Source organism: Ochotona curzoniae, unplaced genomic scaffold (genome assembly GCF_017591425.1).
Source record: "Ochotona curzoniae isolate NIBS_2020 unplaced genomic scaffold, NIBS_Ocur_1.0 contig_1302, whole genome shotgun sequence".
Lineage (NCBI taxonomy): Eukaryota > Metazoa > Chordata > Mammalia > Lagomorpha > Ochotonidae > Ochotona > Ochotona curzoniae.
Window position 1 is genome coordinate 15,593,401 of NW_024465035.1, and position 23,929 is coordinate 15,617,329.

Genomic DNA, 23,929 nt, shown 5'->3' on the forward strand with positions numbered 1-23,929 from the left:
CTGAAAAATGCACCTCTCCACACACACTTGTCAAACACAATCCCTGCGCATGCTCAGGCCAGGGCAGGAGAGGGCACGCCCACAGCTGCTGCTGCTGGGCCTGTGAGTCCTCCTGCAGAGCCCTCGTGTGGAAATTTGAGCAAGGACAGGACACGGGGAGCCCCCCAGCACCCTCCCGGGAACCTTCCACAGACCCTGCAGTCTGGTACAAATGGAGCCCCCTTCTTGAGTGGCGGAGGAAGTGGTTAATCCCTACTTCCTTCCCTGCCGGTTTTATGGGCCTCTGGGAACCTGCGTTGCTCTGGTCTTAATGGCCATAAATGACCCTCTCCCATGGCAGGCCAGGCCTCTATGAATCTTGCCGGGACTCTGGGGCTGCGAGGTGCTTAATAAGTGCTTTTTGATGAGGACGCCCTCACTGGGTCTTCTATAGTGGGTGGGATTATCAGAGAGGCAGCCAGCCGGAGTCCCCCTCAAGCTGAGGAAGAGGTTCCGTGGGTGCTGGGGGCAGAATCAGCCAGGTCCAGTGGGCTGGGGAGGAAGGGAGAGGGCAGGGCGCACCTGCTTCCTGCTGCTCTCAGTCCAGAGGACTCCCCCACTGCCTCAGTTTACCAGAATTTTAAGGCCACAGACACTTCCCCAGGTGGTTTAATTTGTGATGGATAAAGTCGCTTCAGGCTGGGGTCGCCCGCCTCCTGGGGGCAGGCTTGCAGGAAGGACCAGGGGAGAAGGACCCTGGAGCCTGCCAGGCGGAGGAAGGAAACTGCTCCAGCAGGCATCACCTCTCCCATTAGCAGGTCCCCCCTTTCCCTGCCTGCTAATCGCTCAGGTCCGAGGGGGTTTTAATGAACTGTGTTTAATCTCCCCTGGGCAGCAGTCTTAATGCCCACCTCCGTGCTTCTCCCATTACCTGCTGGGCTTTTCTACTCCAGCCCAGCCAGTGGCAATCCCGGCTGTTGGAGACATTTGGGGTGGTGGTGGGGGGGATGGACAGCCGGTCACTATCTTTTTGTCTCTGGCTTTCAAAGGCAGAAATAAATATTATTCAACTAAATAATAATTATTATTAATAAATAAATATTAGAATAACACAAAAAAAAACCTCACACATGTAGCCTTGGGGGAGGGTCCTGCTTGCCCCTGGGGGTCCTGATGCTGGTGGCCCTTTGAGGAAGCAGCTGGACGCTGCCCCGGGGGTCAAAGACACAGGAAACTTTGGAACACACTTCTGGTTTGGTTTGGTTTTTTTTTTTTGATTTGGCATTTTACCCAACTGTCACTTGGGTTCTGTCTGGCCTTTTTTTTTAAAAAGAGGTTCCCCCGCCCCCCCCCCCCCCATTTGGAAAGCAGATACATAGATAGAAGGAAAGACAGAGAGGAAGATCTTCTATCCGTTGATTCACTCCCCAAGTGGCTGCCCAACAGCCAAAGCTCAGCTGGAGCTTCTGGGTCCCCACGCGTGCAGGGTCCCAAGGCTTTGGGCCGTCCTCTACTCCTTTCCCAGGCCACAAGCAGGGAGCTGGATGGGAAGCGTGGCTGCTGGGATATTAACTGGCGCCCATATGGGATCTCAGGAGTACAAGGTGAGGACTTCAGCCACTAGGCTACTGTGCTGGGTCCTAGAATTACATTCTTATTTGCTTATTTTTTGAAAAGATTTTTTTTTTTTTTAGAATGTATTTGAAAGAGTTTCATAGAGATGGGGGAGAAAGAGGCCTTCTACCTGCTGATTCACTCCCAGAGAGATGACTGGAATGGCCAGGGCTGGGCCAGCGACTTCTGCATTTCCCCCCTGTATGCTTGAGCCCAAACACTCAGCTGTCCTCTGCTGCTTTTCTCGGGTCATAGCAGGGAAGCAGGATTGGAAGTGGAGCAGCTAGGACTTGAACTGGCACTCACACAGGCTGGCACCGCAGATGGTGGCTTCACGCGCTAACCCCACAGCCCTGGCCCTTATTGATTCGTTCACTTACATTCAGTTCTCTTTCTGTACTGGACCAGTCTCCTTTATTCTCAATGTTTGTTTCTCCTCGTTTCTTCTCTTAGGTTAGTTGTTTTCAGTTGTACTGATCTGCAAGATCTTCCATCGCCGTGAGGCCCACAGTAGCCAGGACTGGGCCAGGCTGAAGCTGGGAGAGCAGGTGTCCCGTGTGGGTGGCACGGGCTCCGTCACTCTTGCCTCCCGGTTGTCCCTTCGCAGATAGCTGGCATCCTAGCTGGCATCCAAAGCCACCCTCCTGGAGAAGGGGCTGCAGGCCTCCCAAAGAGAACCTGTGTCCCAGCACCTCTGGGTTCTGCGGGTCAGAAAAAACCAGCCCAAGGAGTTCTGCAAGGTCTGGTCCCTAACCTCTTATCTCCAGAAGACAGCCCTGCTGTGTCCCTCTGTCCCAGGGCCTGAGGAGTCCCCAGAGCAGGAGGCTCTCCTGGTTAGGTTCCCTGCATACATTCCCCTGCCCCTGTGAAATCTGGGAAATAAGGCTTAAAAATACTTGGGGGGGCCCGGCGCGGTGGCGCAAGTGGTTAAGTCCTTGCCTTGCACGCCCGGGATCCCATATGGGCGCCGGTTCTAATCCCAGCAGCCCCGTTTCCCTTCCAGCTTCCTGCCTGTGTCCCGGGAAGGTAGTCGAGGACGGCCCAAAGCTTTGGGCCCTGCACCCACGTGGGAGACCCAGAAGAGGCTCCTGGCTTCAGATTGACATAGTATCAGCTGTTGCACTCACTTGGGGAGTGAATCATCGGATGGAAGATCTTCCTCTCTGTCTCTGCTCTCTGTATATCCGCCTTTCCCCCCCCCGAAAAAAACAAACAAACAAACAAAAAAACTTGGAGACACCCAGTTTCGCCCAGTAGCAGGAACTTTGGATCATTTTCCAGTTCCGGCCAGTGGGGTGAGATTTGGGGCTGGGGCCAGGAAAATGAAGTGGAGCCTGGCCGAGGGGGGACAGTTCTGGCCCCCTGGCAGCAGGAGGCACTGGAGGACGCAGCTGAGCACCTCCTGCCTAGGAGGATGGGTTAAAAACAGTCTTGGTGTAAAGTTCTTCAAGCACTCTACACTTTTGGTAAGTGGGAGAAGATGGGCTCCTGAAACTAGCAGGACCAAAAGGGACAGGGGAGTTGGGGACAGGACAGATTGGACGATGGCCCTGGGGTCATCACAGAGGCTCCCCTGTATCCACGTGTCACGGTGCATCTGCAGGGCCTCTGCCAGAGTCCTGCCTGGTTGCTGTGAATGGCAGCCGTGGATCCTGGAGCCCTGTTTGCATGCTCTGAGCGAGGGGACCACGTAACTGACCTTAAACCGTTAGCAGCCCTGGCGCCCGTCTCAGGTTTTATATAGGAGAGGGCTATTGGAAAGGAGGCTACACATGACAGGAAATCCAAGCCCAAATCTGGGCAGGTGATTCCTGAGGGCGAGCATGGAGGAGGGGGCCCAGCTCGACCTGTTCATGGACTTCCAGATGGCTGGTGTCTAAGGGATGTGTCCTGTGAGTGGTGACTTCTGAAGGAGCCCTAAGGACCCTCCCTCCTCCACGGAGGACCACTGCCATTCCTGCCAGAAACGGAGTTGGTAGTGGAACCGTGTCCATGACTGGAGTCGCTGTCTCGGCCCTATCTCATCTGGACTGTGTTTTTGCAGTGACGCTGATGGTGGTCAGCCTCATAGGGAAAGGAACGTGCAGACCCACGTGGCTTGCCTTTTCAGAAATGGGTTTCTAGAAGGAATGAGTGAGGAGGGCTGGGGAACTGCGCCACCTGCTGACTGTGACGGCTTTTGTAGGCACCACCCTCCCTGCCCCATCCTGTTCACCTGCTTCTCCAGTGGAATTAATCCTCTCCTTCAGACCTCCCTGGCTTTGCCCCTGATGAGGCCCAGAGGCCGAAGGACAAATGCTGAGTTGTGGGTGTCACCGAGTCCCAAGGAGACCACATTTCTTTCTTACTTGATATGAAAGGCACGGATCGTCCTTCTACTAGCTTTGCTCCCCACACACAGGCTGCTTGAAAACGCAGACACAAGCCTGGCAGCTTCTGTGTGTGATGGCCTCAGAGGTCAGAGGAGTTGGCTGCTAAGGCCCAGCCAGGGTCTTTCCGTGCCAGCTTCGATCCTGTTTCCCAGAGGAGTGGGGATAGGTGTCCAGTGAGACGTGTGTGTCTTAGGCTGCAATGAGAGTGTTTCCCTATGGCTCTGTCCGTAAGGATGCAAGGAGAACATGCAAGATTCTGCCCTACTCAACTGGATGGCTCCCAGTGTGGCCCACACCTGTTCTTCCTGTTAGTGATGGTCATAGGGGCTGTGGGCAGCCTTGAGAGAGAGGGATGGGAGAGTTCATTACTTTTGTGACGTTCATCGTGGAAAACCAAGTTATCTGCAACTTCCCAGCTCAGGGTTGTGCAGGAGGCACCCAAGGAGTCTTTATCAACATTTGCATAGAGGGGAGAGGCAGAAAGGAAAGCTGGTTTGCAAAGGAGCACCAACCTGCCCCAGGAGGAGGCCTGGGACTCTTTGGGGAGCAGGGATTGGGGAAGACTTCTCTGTTCCCTTTCCCTGACTGCCCAGGGCTGGAGGCTGACCGCAGAACAAAAGCTCTGTATTGGACTAGCTGCCATCTTGGACCTAGCTCGCTTGTGATTGGCCCTCAGCCCTGGACTGAATTGATCACAACATTCCCTCAGGGTAGCCTTTGGCTCCTGGGGCCAGGAGTGAAATTGGGGACAGGGGTGGTGTCTGTGTTGGAGCGCCATGGGGCGTGTCCTGGAGGAGGACATACAGGGCTGTGTTCCTCCTCTCTGACCTGACCCCCTCTCCTGACACCCCCTCAGGGTGGGGGCTGGGAGGCAGATAAATGGGTTTTGTCCCCTATCTTCTCTGTTCCCCTACTGTTTACTGGATTTATGTCTCTGGGGCTGTGGAAGTATTTAAGGTGCCAGGAGCCCCAGGAAATGGATAGGCTAGGAGAGTGGGCTCAAGGGGCAGGACTCAGAGCCAAGCTGGGGTCCTTTGCCCACAGGTTGCATTCATTGTCCTCAGCCCATTGGAGGCCACTGTGCTGTGGAAGCTAGGCAGGTTAAAACTCAGGAATTCCAACCGTGCCCCCATCCCAGCTCCCGCATTTTTGGTCCTGTAGTCAGCAGGAGCCGTTGTAGGTTGTTGAAACTCTGGGACAAGAAGAAAGCTGGTACTGTGGTTCGCACAGACACCTCTAGCCTGGTTTATACCATTGGCCCTAGGTAGGTGGCAGTGAAAGGCGGGTTTTCCAGGCAGTGAGTGGAGGCAGCATAACCTGGCAGTTTCTGCATCAGTTGAACCTCTCCCCTGTGTGTCTATGGACAAGTTACTTAAACTGCCTGAGTTCTAGTATGCTCACCGTGCAAAGCCAGATTCGAACAATCAGCCAGCTCCTGGAAACTGGTGGTTAGGAGGTGGCCTCAGCTCACACAAAACTCCCAAGTATGCATTTCAGAAATGTGTTACCAGCTGGTTCACTCCCGAAGGGCCTGCAATAGCTGGGGCTGGATCTGGCAGGAAGGACTTAATCCAGGGCTCTGTCAGTGAGACCATCAACACTTGAGCCATCAACACTGCCTGCCAGGCTCTGCCTGAGCAAGCAGGAAGTGAGCCTGGCATTGAAGCCAGGTGCTGTGACAGGGCATTGTGAGTGAGGAACGGTCTACATGCTTAGCACCACACACAATATTTACTTATTTATAAATGCATACATTATACACACAAACACCTCAGAGTTAGAGGGGCTGCAGCAGTCAATACTGGAGCCCTCATCTCTCCCTGGTGCTTGGATGTGGGACCCATTCTTCCCCAGCAGCAGGTTATACTAAGAATTGGGCATGTGGCACAGCTGTTCAGGACCTCCCACGTCTCCGATTGGACAGCTGGTTCAAGTCCCAGGTTCCTGCTGACCTGCACCCTATGGGGCTGCAGGTGGATGGCTTGCATGGTTGGCTCTCTGCCACCCACCTGAGAGACCAAGATGGAGATCCCAGCTTCGCCCTGTGGTGAACATTGAGGGCAAGGGTGTGGAATGGCCAGCCCCTGAAGGAATTGGTCTGGCTGTTTCATGGCTGGAGCAGGGGGACCTGGAAATGCAGAAAATTGATAGCAGCTATCTTTCAGTTGATCATTTTGTGTGACCCATGAATAATATGGTAAAGCATCCAGATGACCCTGGGCAGAAAGCATTTCCTTATATGATTTAGGGAATTAACCAGCAATTGGAAGATTTCTCTCTGCCTTTCAAATATGATAATTTTTAAAATTTTATTTTTGTTTGAAAGGTAGAATTACAGAGAAAAAAGGAGAGAGTTCTTCCATCCACTGGTTCACTCCCCACAGTGGCCAGAGCCGAGCCAATCCTAGGTCAGGAGCTAGGAGTTTAATTCTGGATCTCCCATGTGGGTAAGGATCCTAAGGTTTGGAGCCATCCTCTGGTGCTTTCCCAGGTCACTAGCAGGGAGCTGGATAGGAAATTGGGCAACTGGCAGGGATGGTGGGCAGCTCATTGTACCCCAGGTGTGCTGCTCAAGTCTGACCTCTTCAGACTGACCTTGGGAAACTGGAAGCCTCTGAGCTGTTTTCTAAAAAAAATTCCCCCAAGGCTCTTATCTCAGGGTCTCATCTGATGTAAAAAAGTCTAAACATTAGCAGTGGATAATGGCCAGCTTAATTTCGTGACCTCTTGACGGCCATCTCCAACAGGTGGAGTGGAAGGTACGAAGAGCTGGCCCCGCTGCAGGCCACCCCCCATATAGCTCTCACCCTGAGCCTCCCTGCCCAGCACCCTTTCCTGATGGAAGTTGAGGGGTTAGGAGGGATGCCTGTGGCACAAGGACTAAGGAAAAGCCACACGGGCCAGAAGCTCAGAGCACCAACTTTGGAATCCTGGTTCTACCTGGTTTAGGTGCTAGCCAAAATAAGGGATCCTCTTTGTTGTTAAAGATTTACTTTGCATTTATTTGGAAGAGCCAATAAAAAGATTGAAAGTTGTCTGCATGACAGGTGGTGGCCTCACTTGCTGTGCCACAACTCTGCCCCACCTTTTTCATCCACAAAGAACCAGATGTTGTGAAACCTTGGGTTCTGCCCGATGTACCCTCCTGGGTCTAGCTTCTTCCATCTTTGGAGGGGCAGTGTGTCTGATGGGAGGCAGGAGGTTCTCTCCTTCCTGTTCTTATATGTCAGGAGCAGGTCTGACTTTGCAATTAAAAAAAAAAAAAACTTAAAAAAAAAGTCAGATATGCAGAGAGGAGGAGAAACAGAAAGAAGGATCTTCTGTCCGCTGGTTCACTCCCCAAGTGGCTGCAACAGCTGGAGCTGAGCTGATCCAAAGCTAGGAGCCAGGAGCCTCTTCCAGGTCCCCCATTTGGGTGCAGGGTCCCAAGGCTTTGGACCATCCTTGACTGCTTTCCCAGGCCACAAGTAGGGAGCTAGATGGGACACAGGGCTGCCGGGATTAGAATCAGTGCCCATATAGGAACCCTGGCACTTGCAAGGCGAGGACTTGGGTCACTGGGGCACCATGGGGGGGGGGAGGTGCCAAATTGTTGCTTATTGTGTCTTAGTATCAGTTGCCTGGCCCTTCCTGTCTGTAGTCCTGCAGGCCTGGGAAACATGGGTTCAAATCATGCTGTTATTGCTGCTTTTTGGGGTGGGAGGAGCAGAGGAGAGCCTTGGGGGTGGATGTTAAGGGTCAGGCCTGAGGCAGCACCCCAAGTCAGGCAGCAAAGTCGGCACTTTGCAGTTCCTGATTTCCAGCCCAGATCAGGCCTTCTCCAGTTTCTACTGGTTAGCCCAGTCTCCTCAGGCCTGGTCTATCAAATTCTGTCTCTTTTCCCTTGTTTGAAGAGGCCTGTAAATGTTAATGATCCTTGATCTGTGATAGTTCCCTTTTATATCTTAATTTCCTGGGACAGGATCCCTAGAGCATTGATGATTGATAGGCAAAGGTCACCCAGTGTTCCGTGCCCCGGGGATTAACTCTTGGTGCTAGGGAAGGGTTCCCCCCCTTACCTGTGAGGCTACAAGGCTGAGGCTGGGGGCGTCTCTGATTCTTCACCAGCTCAGCTCTGGCCATTGTGGCCCCTTGGGAGTGAATCACCAGCACGTGGAAGATTTCTCTGCCTGTAAATTGACCTTCCAAATTGAAATAAATACATATCTAAAGCATGATACAGCTTATGTGGGTTCGAGTTCATGGTGTAAGTTAAGCCACTCTGTTCCTGACCTACCTTTATACTAATGCTGCTGCCTCTTGGGATGCATAACAGGTGATGATGATTCAATTACTTGAGTCGGACACAAATGTTTGAGACCTAGCTGGGGGGTTCTAGGCTTCAGCCTGGCCTCTTTCTGGATGTTGGCTAGCCGCGTGAAGAGAAGCAACAAGATTAAAAATTGTCCTTGACCTACACCTTTGTACTATATGGAAATTTAATGTGGCTCCCTTTTGCTCTTACAATTTTTTTTTAAAGATTTATTTTTATTTGGAAGGCAGATTTTTTTTTACAAAGAGGAGAGACAGAGAGGCCTTCCACCCTCTGATACACTTCCCAACTGGCCCAGCAGCTGGAGGCTGGAGCTGAGCTGATCCAAAGCTAGGAGCCTGCAACTTCTTCCGCGTGGATGCAGGGACCCATCCCAGTACATGCACTCCAAGGTCAGACCACATATCATGTGACTTTTGCTTGTTTTCCTCTGTGGCCAGGGTTTGAGTCCAGCAATCTAACTGGGGAGTCTCCCAAGAAACCTTATCTTGGGCAGCCTCAGACTTGATTCTTGTGCACACCAGCTCGCGTGCAAGGTCACATTCAGTCTGTCACCTGCCCCAGCAGAGGCACATACTGAGGCATGCAGCCGCCTGGTCAGTTCTGTCCCCAGCCCTGGCTCACCAGGGGGAGCTGCAGCCTAGCTAGGGAGTGCCTTCACTTCCTCTGTCAGGCCTGCCCCCCACAACCCCCAGCCCTGGATCTTGCCTCCTGCCAAGGGAGTACTGTGGTCCAGTCTGACATGACTTGCACCCACTCCTAGCACTTGCCAGCCGGTGCTGTGGTAGCTACACTCTTGTTTTTGTTTTAGAGATTTCGTTAGTTTTTATTGGAAAGGCAGATTTAGAGTGAGAAGGAGAGACAGGAAGATCTTCCACCCGCTGGTTCACTCCCCAAGCAGCCGCTGTAGCCAGAGCTGAACTGATCTGAAGCCAGGAACCAAGAGCTTCTTCCTAATGTCCCACATGGGTGCAGGGTCCCAAGGCTTTGGGCCATCCTCAACTGTTTTCCCAGGTCACAAGCAGGGAGCTGGATGGGAAGTAGAACAGCGGAGACACAAATCAGTGCCCAGATGGAATCCTGGCGGTTGCAAGGTGAGGATCTAGCCACTAGGCCATCACGCCAGATTCCAATAGCTGTACTTTCTAGATAGCTTTGTGTCTTGCTTATTCTTATCCTACTTTTTTTATTCCTGCTTTTCTTCTCTAAAACATTTTACCCATCTGATGAATGCCTTTCATTGCTTTAAAACAAGCAAACAAAAAATCACCTGTGAGCACAGCTAAGGGGCAAGGGAAACTGTCTGAGCTGCTGTGTGGAAGGTTTCTTCCAGGGATCCGGTGCAAACCTGCCAAAGAGGCAGGGCGGGGTTACCAGGCCACCTGCAGGGTCTGGATTTATCCAGAAAACACTAGCAACACTGGCCCCGCGTGCTAAGGACGCTTGGCCTGAACACAGCAGCTTATTAAAGCACAGCCGTGGAGACCACAGGAAAGCAGTATCTCCATCGAAATCAATCTTGGCTGTGTGTGTGTGTGTGTGTGTGTGTGTGTGTGTTTAATCTGTCATTTATGTGGACAGGGATCTCGGTGTTGGAGTGAATTTGTCTACCTGTCTTTCTTTGGGGCTGGCAGTGTCATGGGCCACTCATTAGCACCTTGGGGGCGTGGCAGATGCATGGGGTGGGGGTAGCAGCTAAGACACTAATGATTTATCATGACTTTGTGTCACCAATGAACGGCTGCCTGCAGTGCAATAAATCAGGATCCTGATCCTTGTTCCCCCGGCATCCGAGGAGATGCTCAGAGCTTAGGATAACGGCAGAGGTCAGGGAGAAAGATTCCCAGCACCTGTCGGGCAGACTGGAAACATTGTCAGCGGCCTATGAGAAGTAAGTTGCAGGAGGCTGCCCCCAGCAGAGGCAGCTCATGTGTGGGTACTGAGCTGTGGCGAGGGCTCCCCCCTATGACGGAGTCCACACCTCATTTTGTCAGCGCTGCTGGTGGAAGGGTTCCCAACCCAGTTTGTGCAACCTGCCATGACTCCTGCCAGCAAGATGATTCTCCTGGGGACCTCGTGTGCCCACCTGCAGCTGCGGTTCTTATGATGTGTGGAAGTTTCAACATTGTATTGGAAAGAGCTCAAAGAGAGCAGGATAACTTCCATTCGCTGGTTTAATCCTCATATGCGGAAAGCAGCAGCAGCAGCAGCAGCTGAGGCACAACGGAAGAAGCCACAAGCCTGGCACTTCTCCCACGGGGTGGCAGGGACCCAAGGGATTGAGCCTGCTGCCTCCCCGCAGGTGCACAGCGGGATCGGAGGTGGAGCTGGGAATTGGGCTAAGGTACCCTGAGGAGCGACGCATCATGCCACGTGTCTCTAATCGCCGTTTTCACCTTTTCCTCCATCCAAGTGAGGTTACACAGCATATTCGCTTTGATTGTGGCCTTTTCCCTGGGAGTTGTAGTTGCTTGGATTGGTAATTTCCAAGGAATTTATTTCCGTGGTATTGCTGAAAAATACTCTAGTTGTACAATCTGCTTGATTGTAGTACACAGTCTGTTGAATTTTTTTTTTTTTTGGTTGCATCAAGATTTATTTATTTGAAAGCCAGAATTCCAGAGAGATCCTCCATCTACATGTTCACTGTCCTGATGGCCAGGGCTGCCTCCAGCCGAAGGTTTGCACCAGGGTGCAGGGGCCTCAGGACTTGGGCCCTCCTCCACTGCTTCCCCAGTACGTTAGCAGGAAGCTGGATCAGAAGTGGAGCAGCCAGGACTCAAAACTGGCACCCATATAGATTGCCAGCACTGCAGGTAGCGGCTTTATATGCTACACCCCAGTCTGTAGATGGTTGAGATTGTGTTGTTGTTATACCTGTTATTTTTATTGTCTTAATGTTTATTTAAAAGGCAGAGAGGGAGGTATCTTCCACTGGTTCACTTCCCAGATGTCATGGCCAGAGTTGCGCCTATGTGGAGCCAGGAGCTGCTTCTGGGTCTCCCACGTGGTAGAACTAGAATCTGTACCCATGTGGGATGCTGTTGCCTCAGGCTGAGGATTAACCTGCTATCCCTAATGGGGGTAGGGAGGACTGATATTGTTCTGAGAAATTTTGTTATTTGTTTATTTGAAGAGGAGAGTTAAAGAAGGAGAGAGAGGGAGAGAGCAGATATTTTCCATTTGCTGGTTTGCTCTCCAGCAATGTTGATATGCAAAATGAGTCTGAAGCGGAGGCAGCAGGGGACCCCAGAGTTTGGTGAACCCTCGTTTTGTATAAGTCAACTAATTTATTGTTGATATGCTTGGAAGACGGCGTTCCCCTGTGACTGCCACATCACACAGAGCCACCCGCAGCACAGATGTGGGACCGGATACCATGACAAAGGTGCCCTTTGGAAGCGGGCATTTGATGCACCGGTGGTGGGGACAGCCCTGGCTCTTTCCCTACCAACCCAGCTTCCTGCTTGATGTACCCCAGGGTGCAGCTAATGTTGGCTTTGGCCACCTAGCCCTGACTGCTGTGGGGGCATCTCCCTTCTCTCCGCTACCAACCTCTTGTTTTTCAAATAAAGATAAATACAAATAAACATTTAAAAGAAGAAGCCCCCACGTGTGAACCTTCACCATGGGCTGTGCCAAGATGGCCAGCACCCAGTCAGGCATTCAGGGAGCTGCCACAGGGGTGTTTCCCAGAAACTGAGGCTGGAGGCTATTCCTGTATTCTTTAAAACCATGTTCATAAAAATAAATGAATAAAAACATTAAAAAAAGAATAAAACCATGTTCATTGGGAAATGGGACCTGAAGATGAGTGTGTCTTGTTCTCTGATTTCCCCGATGGCATGCAGGCATATGCGAGTGAGTAAACTGGGCACGGATTTAAATTTCTGTCACCACAGTTTGATCCACTTTCTGCAGACTGTTCTGAGTTCGCCAGCCTGACAAGGTTCTGCACCTCTCACCCCCACAGCACCCCCAGTGCAGCTCGGGCTCTGGGCCTGGGCGACCTGTCCACTCAGACCCCGGGGTATTCTGGGTAAAGTAAGTGGAGTCAACACAGGCCCAGCGTGTTCCTGTCCCGGTTCCAAGCTGCCACATCCGTGTGTGACCCCACAGACTGCATGCGGCAAGCATTGCCTTCGAGACACTGGTCCTCTGGTCAGAGCCCCAGGCCATTTCTCTGCCTCCCGCTGCCCTTGAAGGTGTTCCCCCATCCCCATCCCTCCCCACGTATAGCAGGCTGCAGCTCCCTGACTCAGCAGGAGTATGCATTAGCAAATGCCTTAGCCGTACTGCAAATGGAGTAAGTAGGGGCTCAAACCTGGTGCCCCCATGCTATTGCTGATATCGAAGGTGGCTGAACCTGCCCTATTGCAGTGCCAATCCCTGGGGTGTTCTCATTGTTGAAGCCTGAAAATACCAACCAACAGCCCTTGGACGGCTCTTCTGTTGACTTGCTGTTAACTCCCCTTAGTGGCTCTGGCAAGAGGTGGAATGAGTATTGGAATATGGAGTGCAAGATGATGGCTGAAATGTGGGCTTGTGGAAAGACTATGGGTAGCCACTGTTGGCATTGCCTGTGGTGCTATTGCCTGTTATTTTGTCAAATCGGCACACTGTCTTGAAAGTTCCACCAACAGGTGGCTGCTTGGAACAGTTGGAGGCATGGATGCCACCTGGAGCCAAGCAGCCACTGGGAGAACCAGGCTGCTTTGTCCAGAGGGATTCAGAACAGCCTCTGTTTGGATCATTGCAGTAGAGGCCCAGACTCGGGGTTGGAGGAGCAATGGGAGGGTACACAGCTGTTTGTGTTTGAGCGAATGCTGTGGATTCTGCAGGTTGGCAGGTGCGTTGCAGCGGTTCTGTCTGTGGACCATCTGCCCTCTGCTGGGTTCTGTTGTCTTGCAGCCAGGCCTTGGAGGCTAGAGAGGCAGGAGCCCTGGACTTCCGTTTTGGTGTTTTTGAAGCAGACTTTGTTTCCACGCCACCTTCACCTTGGTTTACCAGCTGACAACGGTGTCCTGTGGTCCTGGATGAGAGCTGGCACACACAGCACTCCCAGGTCACTTCTGGAATGGCTCCTCTCTGGTGCCACCCAGCACTTCCTCCTGTAGTGTCGGGGACCACCACCCCCACCCTCTCTCCTTCATTTATACCCATTGAATATTTGCAGGCAGCCGAGGGTGTACTTTAAGCCCGCTCTGTGTGTGTGTGTGTCCTGGGACAAACATGTACTCTACAAACTCCCATTTCTGGCATGGGCACATGATAAACCTCCCCATGTTCAAATTTTTATTTATTTTTCCTTTTAACAACCACCTCTGTCCGCACCCCCCACCCACCCCCACCCCTTCCTGCTGGCTCACATTCCTCTGTCTTTGTCTCGGCCTGGTATTTTAGAAATTTTTGGGAGAGGAAGGCAGTGGGTGGGACCTTCTGGAAGCTGGGGGCAGGGAGGAGGGTGGTCACTTGTGGGGTCAGAGGTCAAGCCTTGTCCATTGAGCTGGGCCAGCCGGATTTTCACTAAGGCCTGAGGGGGGCGTGTCCACGCATCTGCTTGGGAGAGCTCCAGGCAGGCTTGCTTCCAGATGTCTCCCTCCACACCCTGGGGCTGCCCTTCAGAGCCAGTGCCACATTGCCGGGCAGGCGGAGGCCCGGGCCTCAGCACAGGCCCCACTTTGCCCCTTTACTGTCCTCTCTTGTTGTCGCAAGGTGAGGTACTTGGTGGCACGCCGCTACCCCACCACTCGTGTTTCAGCTGATCGAAAACTCCTGGATTTCAAAATGAGACACTAGGTGGGTGGGCCGTGAAGCTTCTAGGGGGAGTGTGAGGTCTTCCCCACGTTGTACTCCAGCTGTGACCTAGATCTAATAATACAAGTTTTATCTCAATGTGTGTTTTCGAGGTGGGGGTCTTGTTATAGTATATAAATTACCGGCATACCAAGGCTGTTCCTGTACCCACCGTTGCTTGTTTATAATTGAAAATTTATTTTCATCAGAAAGGCAGATTTATAGATCGAGACAAGAGATCTTCCATCACCTGTTGGTTTGCTACCCAAGTGGACACAACAGCCTGAAGCCAGGAGCCAGGACCACCTTCAGGGTCTCCCTCATGGGTCAAGGGCTGAAGTTTATTGGTCCATGTGCTGTTGCTTTCCCAGGCGCAGGAGCAAGGAGCTGGATCTGAAGTGGAATAGGGCCATGTGGGATGCTAGCGCAGCCGTTGTAGGTTCTTTTTTTTTTTTAATCACATTATTTTATTGGAAAGGCAGGTTTTGCAGAGAGAAGGGGAGACAGAGAGGAAGATCTGCTGTCTGCTGGTCTATTCCCCAAGTGGCCACAATAGCCAGAGCTGAGCTGATCTGAAGCCAGGAGATTCTTCCAAGTCTGCCATGTGGGTGCTTTGGGCCGTCCTCGACTGCTTTCCCAGGTCACAAGCAGGGAGCTGGATGGAAAGCAGAGCAGTCAGGGAGTCAGGATACAAACCAGCGCCTATATGGGATCCTGGTACATGCAAGGTGGGCCACTAGGAGGCTACCGCACAGGGCCCACCAGTGGAGGTTCTTAAGCTACTGCGCTCCAGCACCAGCCCCTTACCCATAATAGAACTACTTTAGAATTTGATGGGGTAGGGTGAGCATTGTGTACAGTGAGTGGGGCCCCCTCTTCCTCTGTCAGCCAAAATGAAGATCCAGATGTAGTTCCTAGCTCCTGGTTTTGAACTAACTGTCCCTGCCCTGCCTGACTGCCGTGGCCTAGGAGGGTGACCTAATAGCTCTGCTTGCAAATAAATTCTGTGTGTGTGTGTGTGTGTGTGTGTTTAGCCTTTTAGCTGTGTCACCAGTACCTGGTTGTAGGGTACCACCTCTGGTGTTACTGTGACCAGTAAGTTGCAAACCTGCTCCAGTTCCCTTGTATAAGAGGCTCTAAGACCTGCTGCATGAGAGCCTGTTTTGTCCAAAGGCAAAACAACTCCCCCAGGCCTGCACTGTGGTGTGGCGGGTCAAGTTGCTGCCTGTAATGGCCAAGCATCCATACTGACGCCAGTTCACATCCTGGCTACTCCATTTGCGCTCCAGCTCCTGGTAATGAGCCTGGGAAAGCAGTAGCGGATGGCCCAAGTGTTTGGGCCCCTGCACCCACGTGGGAAAACAGGAAGTGGCTTCTGGCTTCTGCCTTTGGATCGGTTCAGCTATGACCGTTGAGGCTGTCTGGGGAGGGAACCTGCGAATGAGAGATTATCTGTCACGTATCAAGATTTTTCATAGCATTCCTTCTTCCTATTTCTGAGGCAGATTATTTTTCTAGAGAGGCAGGAGAGCATGCATGGGGTCCCAGCTTGGCTGAGAGCTCAGTGCCTCTCAACTTGGCTGGGCCAAGCAAGCGCTTGATGTTGAGAATGCTTTTGGTCAGTTTACACTGCCCCACCCAGCAAGCCCCTTCCCGATCCTTCTTGGGCCAGCCTCCAGGCCTCCCTGCCCCAGCTGCCCTGCCAGCACTCCCTGGGTCCTGTACTGCCCAGAACGCCTTGAGCAGACCTCCAACAGTGCCCTCCTCTCTCTGCGTGCCTGCTCTCTGCTTCCCCCACCTGGCAAGTATGTGCCATCACAAGAAGTAGTCCTGGCGTCCCTACTGCCTCCCAGCATTCGGTGATGGTGATAGCTTGGCATAGCAGCAAGCCAAAAGCAGAAGAAGTTTCAGCTGGCTCTCAACCGAGTGGCTGCTGGTGTTTCTGTCCTTGGGTCCAGATCTCCGACCAGGTATCGTCAACCTAGCGCTTTGAAATACAGGGCAATCCTACACCAGGAAGATGGTGGGATCACTGACCAGAACAGGATGTGCCCATTGGTTCTCCTTCTTACCCCACTGTGATTGGCAGCCGAGTGAGGGAGGAAGAGTAAGTGGATGGATGCAACCTGCTGGGTGTGTTGTTATCCATGCTGGAAAGGGGCTGGGATCCAGGCTGCTGCAAGCCTCGCCCCCCACATACCTCTCACCCGTGTCTCTGTGTCTTCTCTGATCGCCAGGTGCTGCACCTGTACTGTGACACCTGCTCCGTGCCCATCTGTCGGGAGTGCACGCTGGGCCGGCATGGGGGCCACAACTTCCTCTACCTCCAGGACGTGGTGCAGGACTCGAGGGCGCTCACCATCCAGCTGCTGGCTGACGCGCAGCAGGGACGTCAGGCGATCCAGGTAAGTCCTGCCCATCCTGTCCTTCAGCCCTCCGGGAAGCTCCCCTGTCTGCCTTGAGTGGCTGTCCTTGGGCAGACTCAGCTGGGCAGGGCTGTGTACTAATGACATGAGGAACACTGGTATAGCTCAGGTCCCCTGTAGCCTCAGAAGGATGACAGGAAAGTGACTAACGCGACTAGTCGGGTGCCCAAACACCTGGCCCGGGCCCCATGACGCCTTTAAACATCCTCTCCACCTCTCTCCCCAGTTCAAGCGGACACTGGCATTTTCTAGTCAGGACCAATATGTAATACTTTATTGCTTGAGAATCTTCTGCTTGTATAGATGAGTGACCAGTGGAGAAACTTAAGGAACGTAAGGTTCAAGTCCTGGATGCTTCCCCATCACTTTGAGTTCCCCGAGAGGTATGGGGGAATCTTTGGGAACTGGTAGGGATCGCTTCCATTACTGGGGACCTCAACGTGGAGAGCTGATTTCCTGACCCTGGGTCACTCCACAAACGGCGCAGTGACTGGAGCTGAGCCAACCCGAAGTTAGGAGCCTCTTCCACGTCTCCCATGTGAGAGCAGGGTCCCAAGGCATTGGATCATCCTCCACTGCTTTCCCAGACCACAAACAGCGAGCTGAATCAGAAGTGAAGCAGCCGGGACCTGAACCTGTGTCCGTACGGGATGCCAGTGCTTGGAGGTGGATTATTAACCAGTTGAGCCATTGCACCGACCCCTCAAATAAATTTTTGAAAGTATGTTGCATCATCAGCAGGCACTTTGGAACCCTTGATTTAATATCTCTGTATCTTAAATCCTGGTGGCTTTTCAAGACATATCATGTAATATTAATGAAGATACCAGGCCTCCTTCTGTCTGGGTTAATTTTTTATGAGCAGTCACATCTGATTGAACTGGCAGCGTTTGCTGAGACTGGTGGTACAGGGACAGTGCGTGGTAGAGTGTGAATGGTCTCTGGCATGCAGCATCTGCCTTCTGTCCACAGTACCTGTGTTGTGTCAGGGATTCTCCCAGCATGCACTTGGGATTGGTTCTGCCTGAGATGAGCCGTGTTCCTAGTGATAGAACAAGAATGTGACAGATGAGCCCCGAGCCTGCTGTGCACCTTCCCATGAGAATTACAGCATAACTGGCCTGCAAGGGAAGGAGTCAAGCCAGGAAGTATAGGCAGGTGGCTGCTGTGCCTGGGGCAGTGACACTTTGCACCCGATGCTCCTTCCAGGGGTTTGACTGTCATCCAGCTACACTGGCTTCCTGTGTCAGCATCTCTTCCTGATCTTGACATTGAGTGTGGAGTACCACTTCGCATCCGAAGGAACCCAGCTCTTGAAAGGAACTAGTCCCCCCAGTTCCATGTCAGATGAGATGCTATCTGGTCCTGCTATCTGAAGGCAGGGAGTGGGTCTGGTGGTCTGGGCACCTACCCAGGCTGTTAGCTTTTTAGATCTGGTAGCAGCAAACGTGAGGGTTCTTGTCTTTTTTCAAATCCTCAAGGTAGTTTTGGGTTTTGCAGCTGAGCATCGAGCAGGCGCAGACAGTGGCAGAACAGGTGGAGATGAAGGCAAAGGTGGTACAGACTGAGGTCAAGGCTGTGGCTGCGAGGCACAAGAAGGCCCTGGAGGAACGCGAGTGTGAGCTGCTGTGGAAGGTAAGAGGCCCCAAGTGTGCCCCTGGCCAGCCAGCCCCCACTTTCTGGCCTTGCTCCTGCTTGCTGGCTGCAAGCACTGCATGAAGGACTCTGCTGCAAAATTGGAGTGGCCGTGTGGGGGGGAGGGCACCCGGCAACTGGATGCCAAAGTATAGTTAGAGTGGCACAAAGCCTTTCCGAAAACGAACCAGGCAGGGTTCTCCCAGACACCCGGAAGAGGAGCGCATAATCGGGGCTGTTGTTCCAGCAAAGGCGGCCAGGCCGGCTGGTAGGAAGAGTCTTATTTTTGGCATCCTAGCTAGTTGCACTTCCTGAGCCCTGTGGGCAGCTCTTTCCCCCGGAAAGGGCAGCGAGTTCGTGCCCTTTCTTCCTGTCGGGGCAGGAAGGGGAGCTGGCCCAGCACACGGGTGTGCTACTGAGATAAAGATCTGGCCGCAGAGGCCTGCGCTGTGCCCCCCTCACTCGCTAGTCTGCAGCTGGCTTCTCCTTTCATGGCGCTCCTGTCTGCTGCAGGAGGAAGGGGAGCCGCCTCCTGCCCACCCAGGCCCAGACCCCATTCCGTCTTCTCTGCCGTCTCCTTCCTTGCTGCATGGGTGGTGGCAGGATGACCACCCTGTCACCTTCAGGTGACCTTTTCAGGCATCCCATTCCGCAAGGTGCCTGGCACCACTGGTCCACGTTTCCCTTCAACCCACAGCCCACCTCTGCTTCCCCTTGCCCTCTTGGGGGAGGCGATGGGGTCGGCCTCCATGCAGCTCAACATGCCATCCTCTGCCACCCATGCCGCTCATTATGAGTGAGAACTGCCTCCTCAACTCTGCCACCCTGGGCTCATCCCTCTGCATTTCCCAAGGAAGAAAGCCATTGGGTGCGTGGGGCTTCACTCTCCCGTGGGACTGTCCCCTCTGCTACTAAAGCACTTCTTGGCGGCAGGGTGCAAAAAGGAAAATCCCATTCTATTCCAGGTGAAATGTGTTTGCAGGAAAAGGAAGGGTCAGTCTTGGTATAATTAACTGCCTGCATTGGCCTGGGAACCCCAAAATAAGCTTGTTCCCTGCGGATACACCCCATCTCCAGGAACCCTGCCTCAAAGTCCTGTGCACATGTGGCAGATTTACAGAGAGAGAGTGCTCTTCCATCCATTGGTTTACTCCCCAAGTGCAGCGGCCGAGCCAGGAGTTCAAGTGCTTGGGCCCTCTTCTGGGCCTTGTCAGACTGTAAGCCGAGAGCTACACTGAAAGTAGAGCAGTTGCATTGCTGGTATAGTGGTGAGCATAGCTGCCTTTCAAAGTAGAGCAGTTGGCACTAGAACCAGTGCCCATATGAGATGCAGCGCCACGAGGTAGAGGATTAGTCTGTTGAGCTACCAGGCTGCCTTTGCCCTGTTCCTTGCCCTGCAAAACCCTCCAGCCAGTTGCTGTCTCTCTGTGTTCATGTTTTAGTTTCTTATGCCCCATGACCACCCCGAGTTAAGGATGTTCAGCTATGTTGGGTTCCAAGGTATTTTTTTTTAAAGTTACTTATTTTTTATTGGAAAGTCTGATTTACAGAAAGAAGGAGATATAGCAAAAGAAATATCCTCCGTCCATGGGTTCATTCCTCAAGTGGCCGCAACAGTCAGAGCCGAGCTGCTCTAAAGCCAGGAACCAGGAGCCAAGATCTTCTTCTGGGTCTCCCGCACAGGTGCAGGGTCCCAAGGCTGCCTGCCACCCTCTGCTGCTTCCCCAGGCCACAAGCAGGGAGCTAGATGGGAAGTGGAGCAGTTAGAACATGAACTGGCACCCATATGGTTTCCCAGGTATGCAGGGCTTTAGCCACTAGGCTGCCACGCTGGGCCCAGTTCCAATGTTTTAATGGCTACCTGAAGGGAGTAAGCCACAGAGGGCCAGCTCAAGGCTCCTGAGAAAGGCAAAGTATTTGTCTTCAGTACCCTCCCTGGACCTCATTGTGCGCATGTCCTGGTGCCAGAGTGAGTGGTGCAACAGTGGGGAACTGGTCAAAGCCACACCCCTGTTGCCACCACGGGAGAGCAGCTTAAAAGCCCCAGCCTCGCAACAGTGTGAGCCTCTGCTCTCAAGTAGACTTGCGGTGGTGGTCAGGTCACTGCAGGACACACTGCAGCAGGGTCCCTTGGGTGACAATGGGGACAGTGGGGACAGTGGAGGGAGCAGCTGCATGCTACCCCCCGACTACCACCCCGAGATGGCTTAGAGTTGTTCAACTTTGTTTAGTTGCTAGAATGAAAAAGCATGGGGGAGTCGGTTTCCCCTGTGGCCTGAGGACCTCTGAGGCAGGAATGGCTTAGGCAAGGTAGATTTCAAGGTCACGCTCATGACAGTCTTTGCAGTAGTAGTCTGCTGTGCCCACCTCGGGGCTCCTCGGGTGCCAGCCGGTGGGAGAAAGGCTCTGGGGATGCAGATTTTAGAACGTGTCCGTTCACGGCTCCCCGCGCAGCCCCACTGTCTTTGCGGGCCAAACTGGCCTTGAGGTCCAGTCTGGAGAAATGTCCTGCAGGTGGGGGCAATTTGCTTTCCAACTGTGACATCCACCTGTTGCCCAAGCCTCCATCATCCCTCACCCGGGTGGTCTCACTGTTGAGTGACTTGAGTCAGTCCACACTGCCACCACCCTGTGCTTCCTGAAATGCGGAGCCATTGGCTTTGTTTCCATTTTGCAACCTGCTCTTCTGCCTGATTGTTGCCACTTGGAAAACCTGCCATCCCTCTTTACCTGTGGAGGATTGGTTCTGGGACCCCCAGAAATTGCCAAAATCCATGCATGGTCAAGTCCCTTGTAAAACACCCCAATATTTGCACAGAATCAACCCACGTTCTTCCTGTACTAAATTTATGATCATTGGTATTACCTAGCACATTGTAAGGGTTTCAACTACTGATGTATTTGAGACAGAACAACAGGTGTGGGGAGACGGAGAGATCTCTGTGCACTGGCTAGTTCACTCCCCGAAATGCCCACAGCGGCCAAGGGCAGGCCAGGCCAAAGGCAGGAACTCCTAGAATTGCATCCTGGCCCCCCTGCGTGGGTGTCAGTGGCTCAGGTACTTGCCCCACCATCTGTTGATTAATTGGCCAGGCTCCTTAGGAAGAAGCCGGATGGAAAGCAGAGCGGCTGGGGCTGGAACCAGCTCCCTGTTAGGGGTTACTGGTGTTGCAGTGGAACCCAACGATTTCACCTGCTGAAAGCTGCACCACCGTGCTTGCCCCCCACACCCAAGGGTTTTGATCCTTAGTCTCAATGGAATTCTCCCCTCCTCCCTCTCACCCAAGGTCACTGCATTGACCTTGTCATGTCTCATGTTATTTTCAGTTGTTCATTTATTTGGAAGAGCACAATCTTTCATCTTCACGGTCCTCCCTCCAATCCCAGCAAGAGCCCGGGCTGTCAGACTAAAGCTGGGGATGGAGGACTCGGTCCTGGCTCCCTGCTGAGTGGCTGGCAGGGGTGCCGCGCCATCCACCGTAGCAGGGCCTGGACTTGAAGCCCGGCGCTCCACCGCGGCATGGAAACTGTCGGTGTGGGTTTCCCTGTGGTGTGCTTGGTTCAAAGCGCCCAACTTTCTCTCCTCCCCTTTGGCAGGTGGAGAAGATCCGCCAGGTGAAGGCCAAGTCCCTGTACCTGCAGGTGGATAAGCTGCGGCAGCACCTCAACAAACTGGAGAACACCATCAGCGCCGTGCAGCAGGTACTGGAGGAGGGCCGGGCGCTCGACATCCTGGTGGCCCGAGACCGCATGCTGGCCCAGGTACAGGAGCTGAAAACCGTGCGGGGCCTCCTGCAGCCGCAGGAAGATGACCGAGTCATGTTCACGCCCCCCGACCAGGCTCTGTACCTGGCCATCAAGTCCTTTGGTTTTGTCAGCAGCGGGGCCTTTGCCCCACTCACCAAGGCCACGGGTGAGGGTCTCAAGCGGGCCCTCCAGGGTAAGGTGGCCTCCTTCACCGTCATCGGCTACGACCACGACGGCGAGCCTCGCATCTCCGGGGGAGACCTCATGTCGGCCGTGGTCCTGGGCCCCGATGGCAACCTGTTTGGTGCCGAAGTGATCGACCAGCAGAACGGAACGTACGTGGTGAGCTACCGGCCCCAGCTGGAGGGCGAGCATCTGGTGTCGGTGACCATGTGCAACCAGCACATTGAGAACAGCCCCTTCAAGGTGGTGGTGAAGTCGGGCCGCAGCTACGTGGGCATCGGGCTGCCAGGCTTGAGCTTCGGCAGCGAGGGCGACGGTGATGGCAAGCTGTGCCGCCCCTGGGGCGTGACCGTCGACAAGGAGGGCTACATTGTTGTCGCCGACCGCAGCAACAACCGCATCCAAGTGTTCAAGCCCTGTGGTTCCTTCCACCACAAGTTTGGCACCCTGGGCTCCCGGCCCGGGCAGTTTGACCGGCCAGCCGGCGTGGCCTGTGACGCCTCCCGCCGCATTGTGGTGGCTGACAAGGACAATCATCGCATCCAGATCTTCACCTTTGAGGGCCAGTTCCTCCTCAAGTTTGGCGAGAAGGGCACCAAGAACGGGCAGTTCAACTACCCTTGGGATGTGGCCGTGAATTCCGAGGGCAAGATCCTGGTCTCGGATACCCGTAACCACCGCGTCCAGCTGTTCGGGCCCGACGGTGTCTTCCTGAATAAGTATGGCTTCGAGGGCGCCCTCTGGAAGCACTTCGATTCCCCACGTGGTGTGGCCTTCAACCACGAGGGCCACTTGGTGGTCACCGATTTCAACAACCACCGGCTGCTGGTCATCCACCCCGACTGCCAGTCGGCACGCTTCCTGGGCTCTGAGGGTACCAGCAACGGGCAGTTCCTGCGTCCGCAGGGCGTGGCTGTGGATCAGGAGGGGCGCATCCTCGTGGCCGATTCCCGAAACCACCGAGTTCAGATGTTCGAATCCAACGGCAGCTTCCTGTGCAAGTTTGGCTCCCAGGGCAGCGGCTTCGGGCAGATGGACCGGCCGTCTGGCATCGCCGTCACCCCCGATGGCATGATCGTTGTGGTGGATTTCGGCAACAATCGAATCCTCGTCTACTAATTTCAGCCTCTTGGGTTCCATGGGTGTGCGCACGCATGTCTGTCCTCTCCTCTCTCTCTCTCTCTCTCTCTCTCTCTCTCTCTCTCTCTCTCTCTCTCTCTCTCTCTCTGGCTGCCTGCTTTTGAATTTCAAAGAGGAAACTGTCTCAGGGAAATTTTCTCTTTTTTTCTTCTCTTCGTTTTAAAGAGAATGAGAAAAGTACGACATTTGCTGGAGTCCTACCTCACCCCGCGTTTCTGCAGATGAATGTACGTGTCCTTTCTGCAGGGATGGAGCCTGAGCCTATGAAGTGATAACTTTCCTGTCTACCTCATGCATCTTTGCCTTTCCTTCCCAGTCGGGGCCTCCTCTCCCTGCCAAGGGGCTCAGCGTGCACCAACCCAGTGGTCGCTGGGCCAGGAGGGCAGTGTGATGGGGTGCATTCTGTTCTGTATAGATTGAGCCAAGGAAATGCAAGAAAACTACTAAGTTTAAGGGAAAAAAAAAAACCCGTAAAACTGGAAGAAACCAGGATTTTAAACTGCGTCATGATAAGAGTATGTTCTCGAATGCTATATGTTTCTGTGGGGTTAGGTTGCTTAGTGTGGTTTTTGAACTTGCTGGGAAAATCCGTTTTAAAACAAACAAAAAATGCTGCAGCAGAAACGCTGCTCAGTTCGGCTCATCTACCTCAGTCAGCATCTCCCCTCGTTCCCAGGAGATGTGGCCGTGGCCGTGGCTGCGGCTGGCTAGCGGCAAGTTTTAGG

At 53.4% G+C, this 23,929-nt stretch overlaps 1 protein-coding gene across 1 annotated transcript in view; it reads left to right on the plus strand.

Annotated features, from left to right (window-relative positions):
• Positions 1 to 23,217, plus strand: part of TRIM71 (tripartite motif containing 71) — a 42,037-nt gene extending 18,820 nt beyond the window's left edge. Inside the window, exons 2-4 of the mRNA XM_040965386.1 lie at positions 16,311 to 16,478; positions 18,000 to 18,134; positions 21,732 to 23,217. Coding sequence (XP_040821320.1) covers positions 16,311 to 16,478; positions 18,000 to 18,134; positions 21,732 to 23,183 — 1,755 coding nt within the window. The 3' untranslated portion in view covers positions 23,184 to 23,217. The remainder of the gene's footprint in view (positions 1 to 16,310; positions 16,479 to 17,999; positions 18,135 to 21,731) is intronic.
• The last annotated feature ends 712 nt before the right edge of the window (positions 23,218 to 23,929 follow it).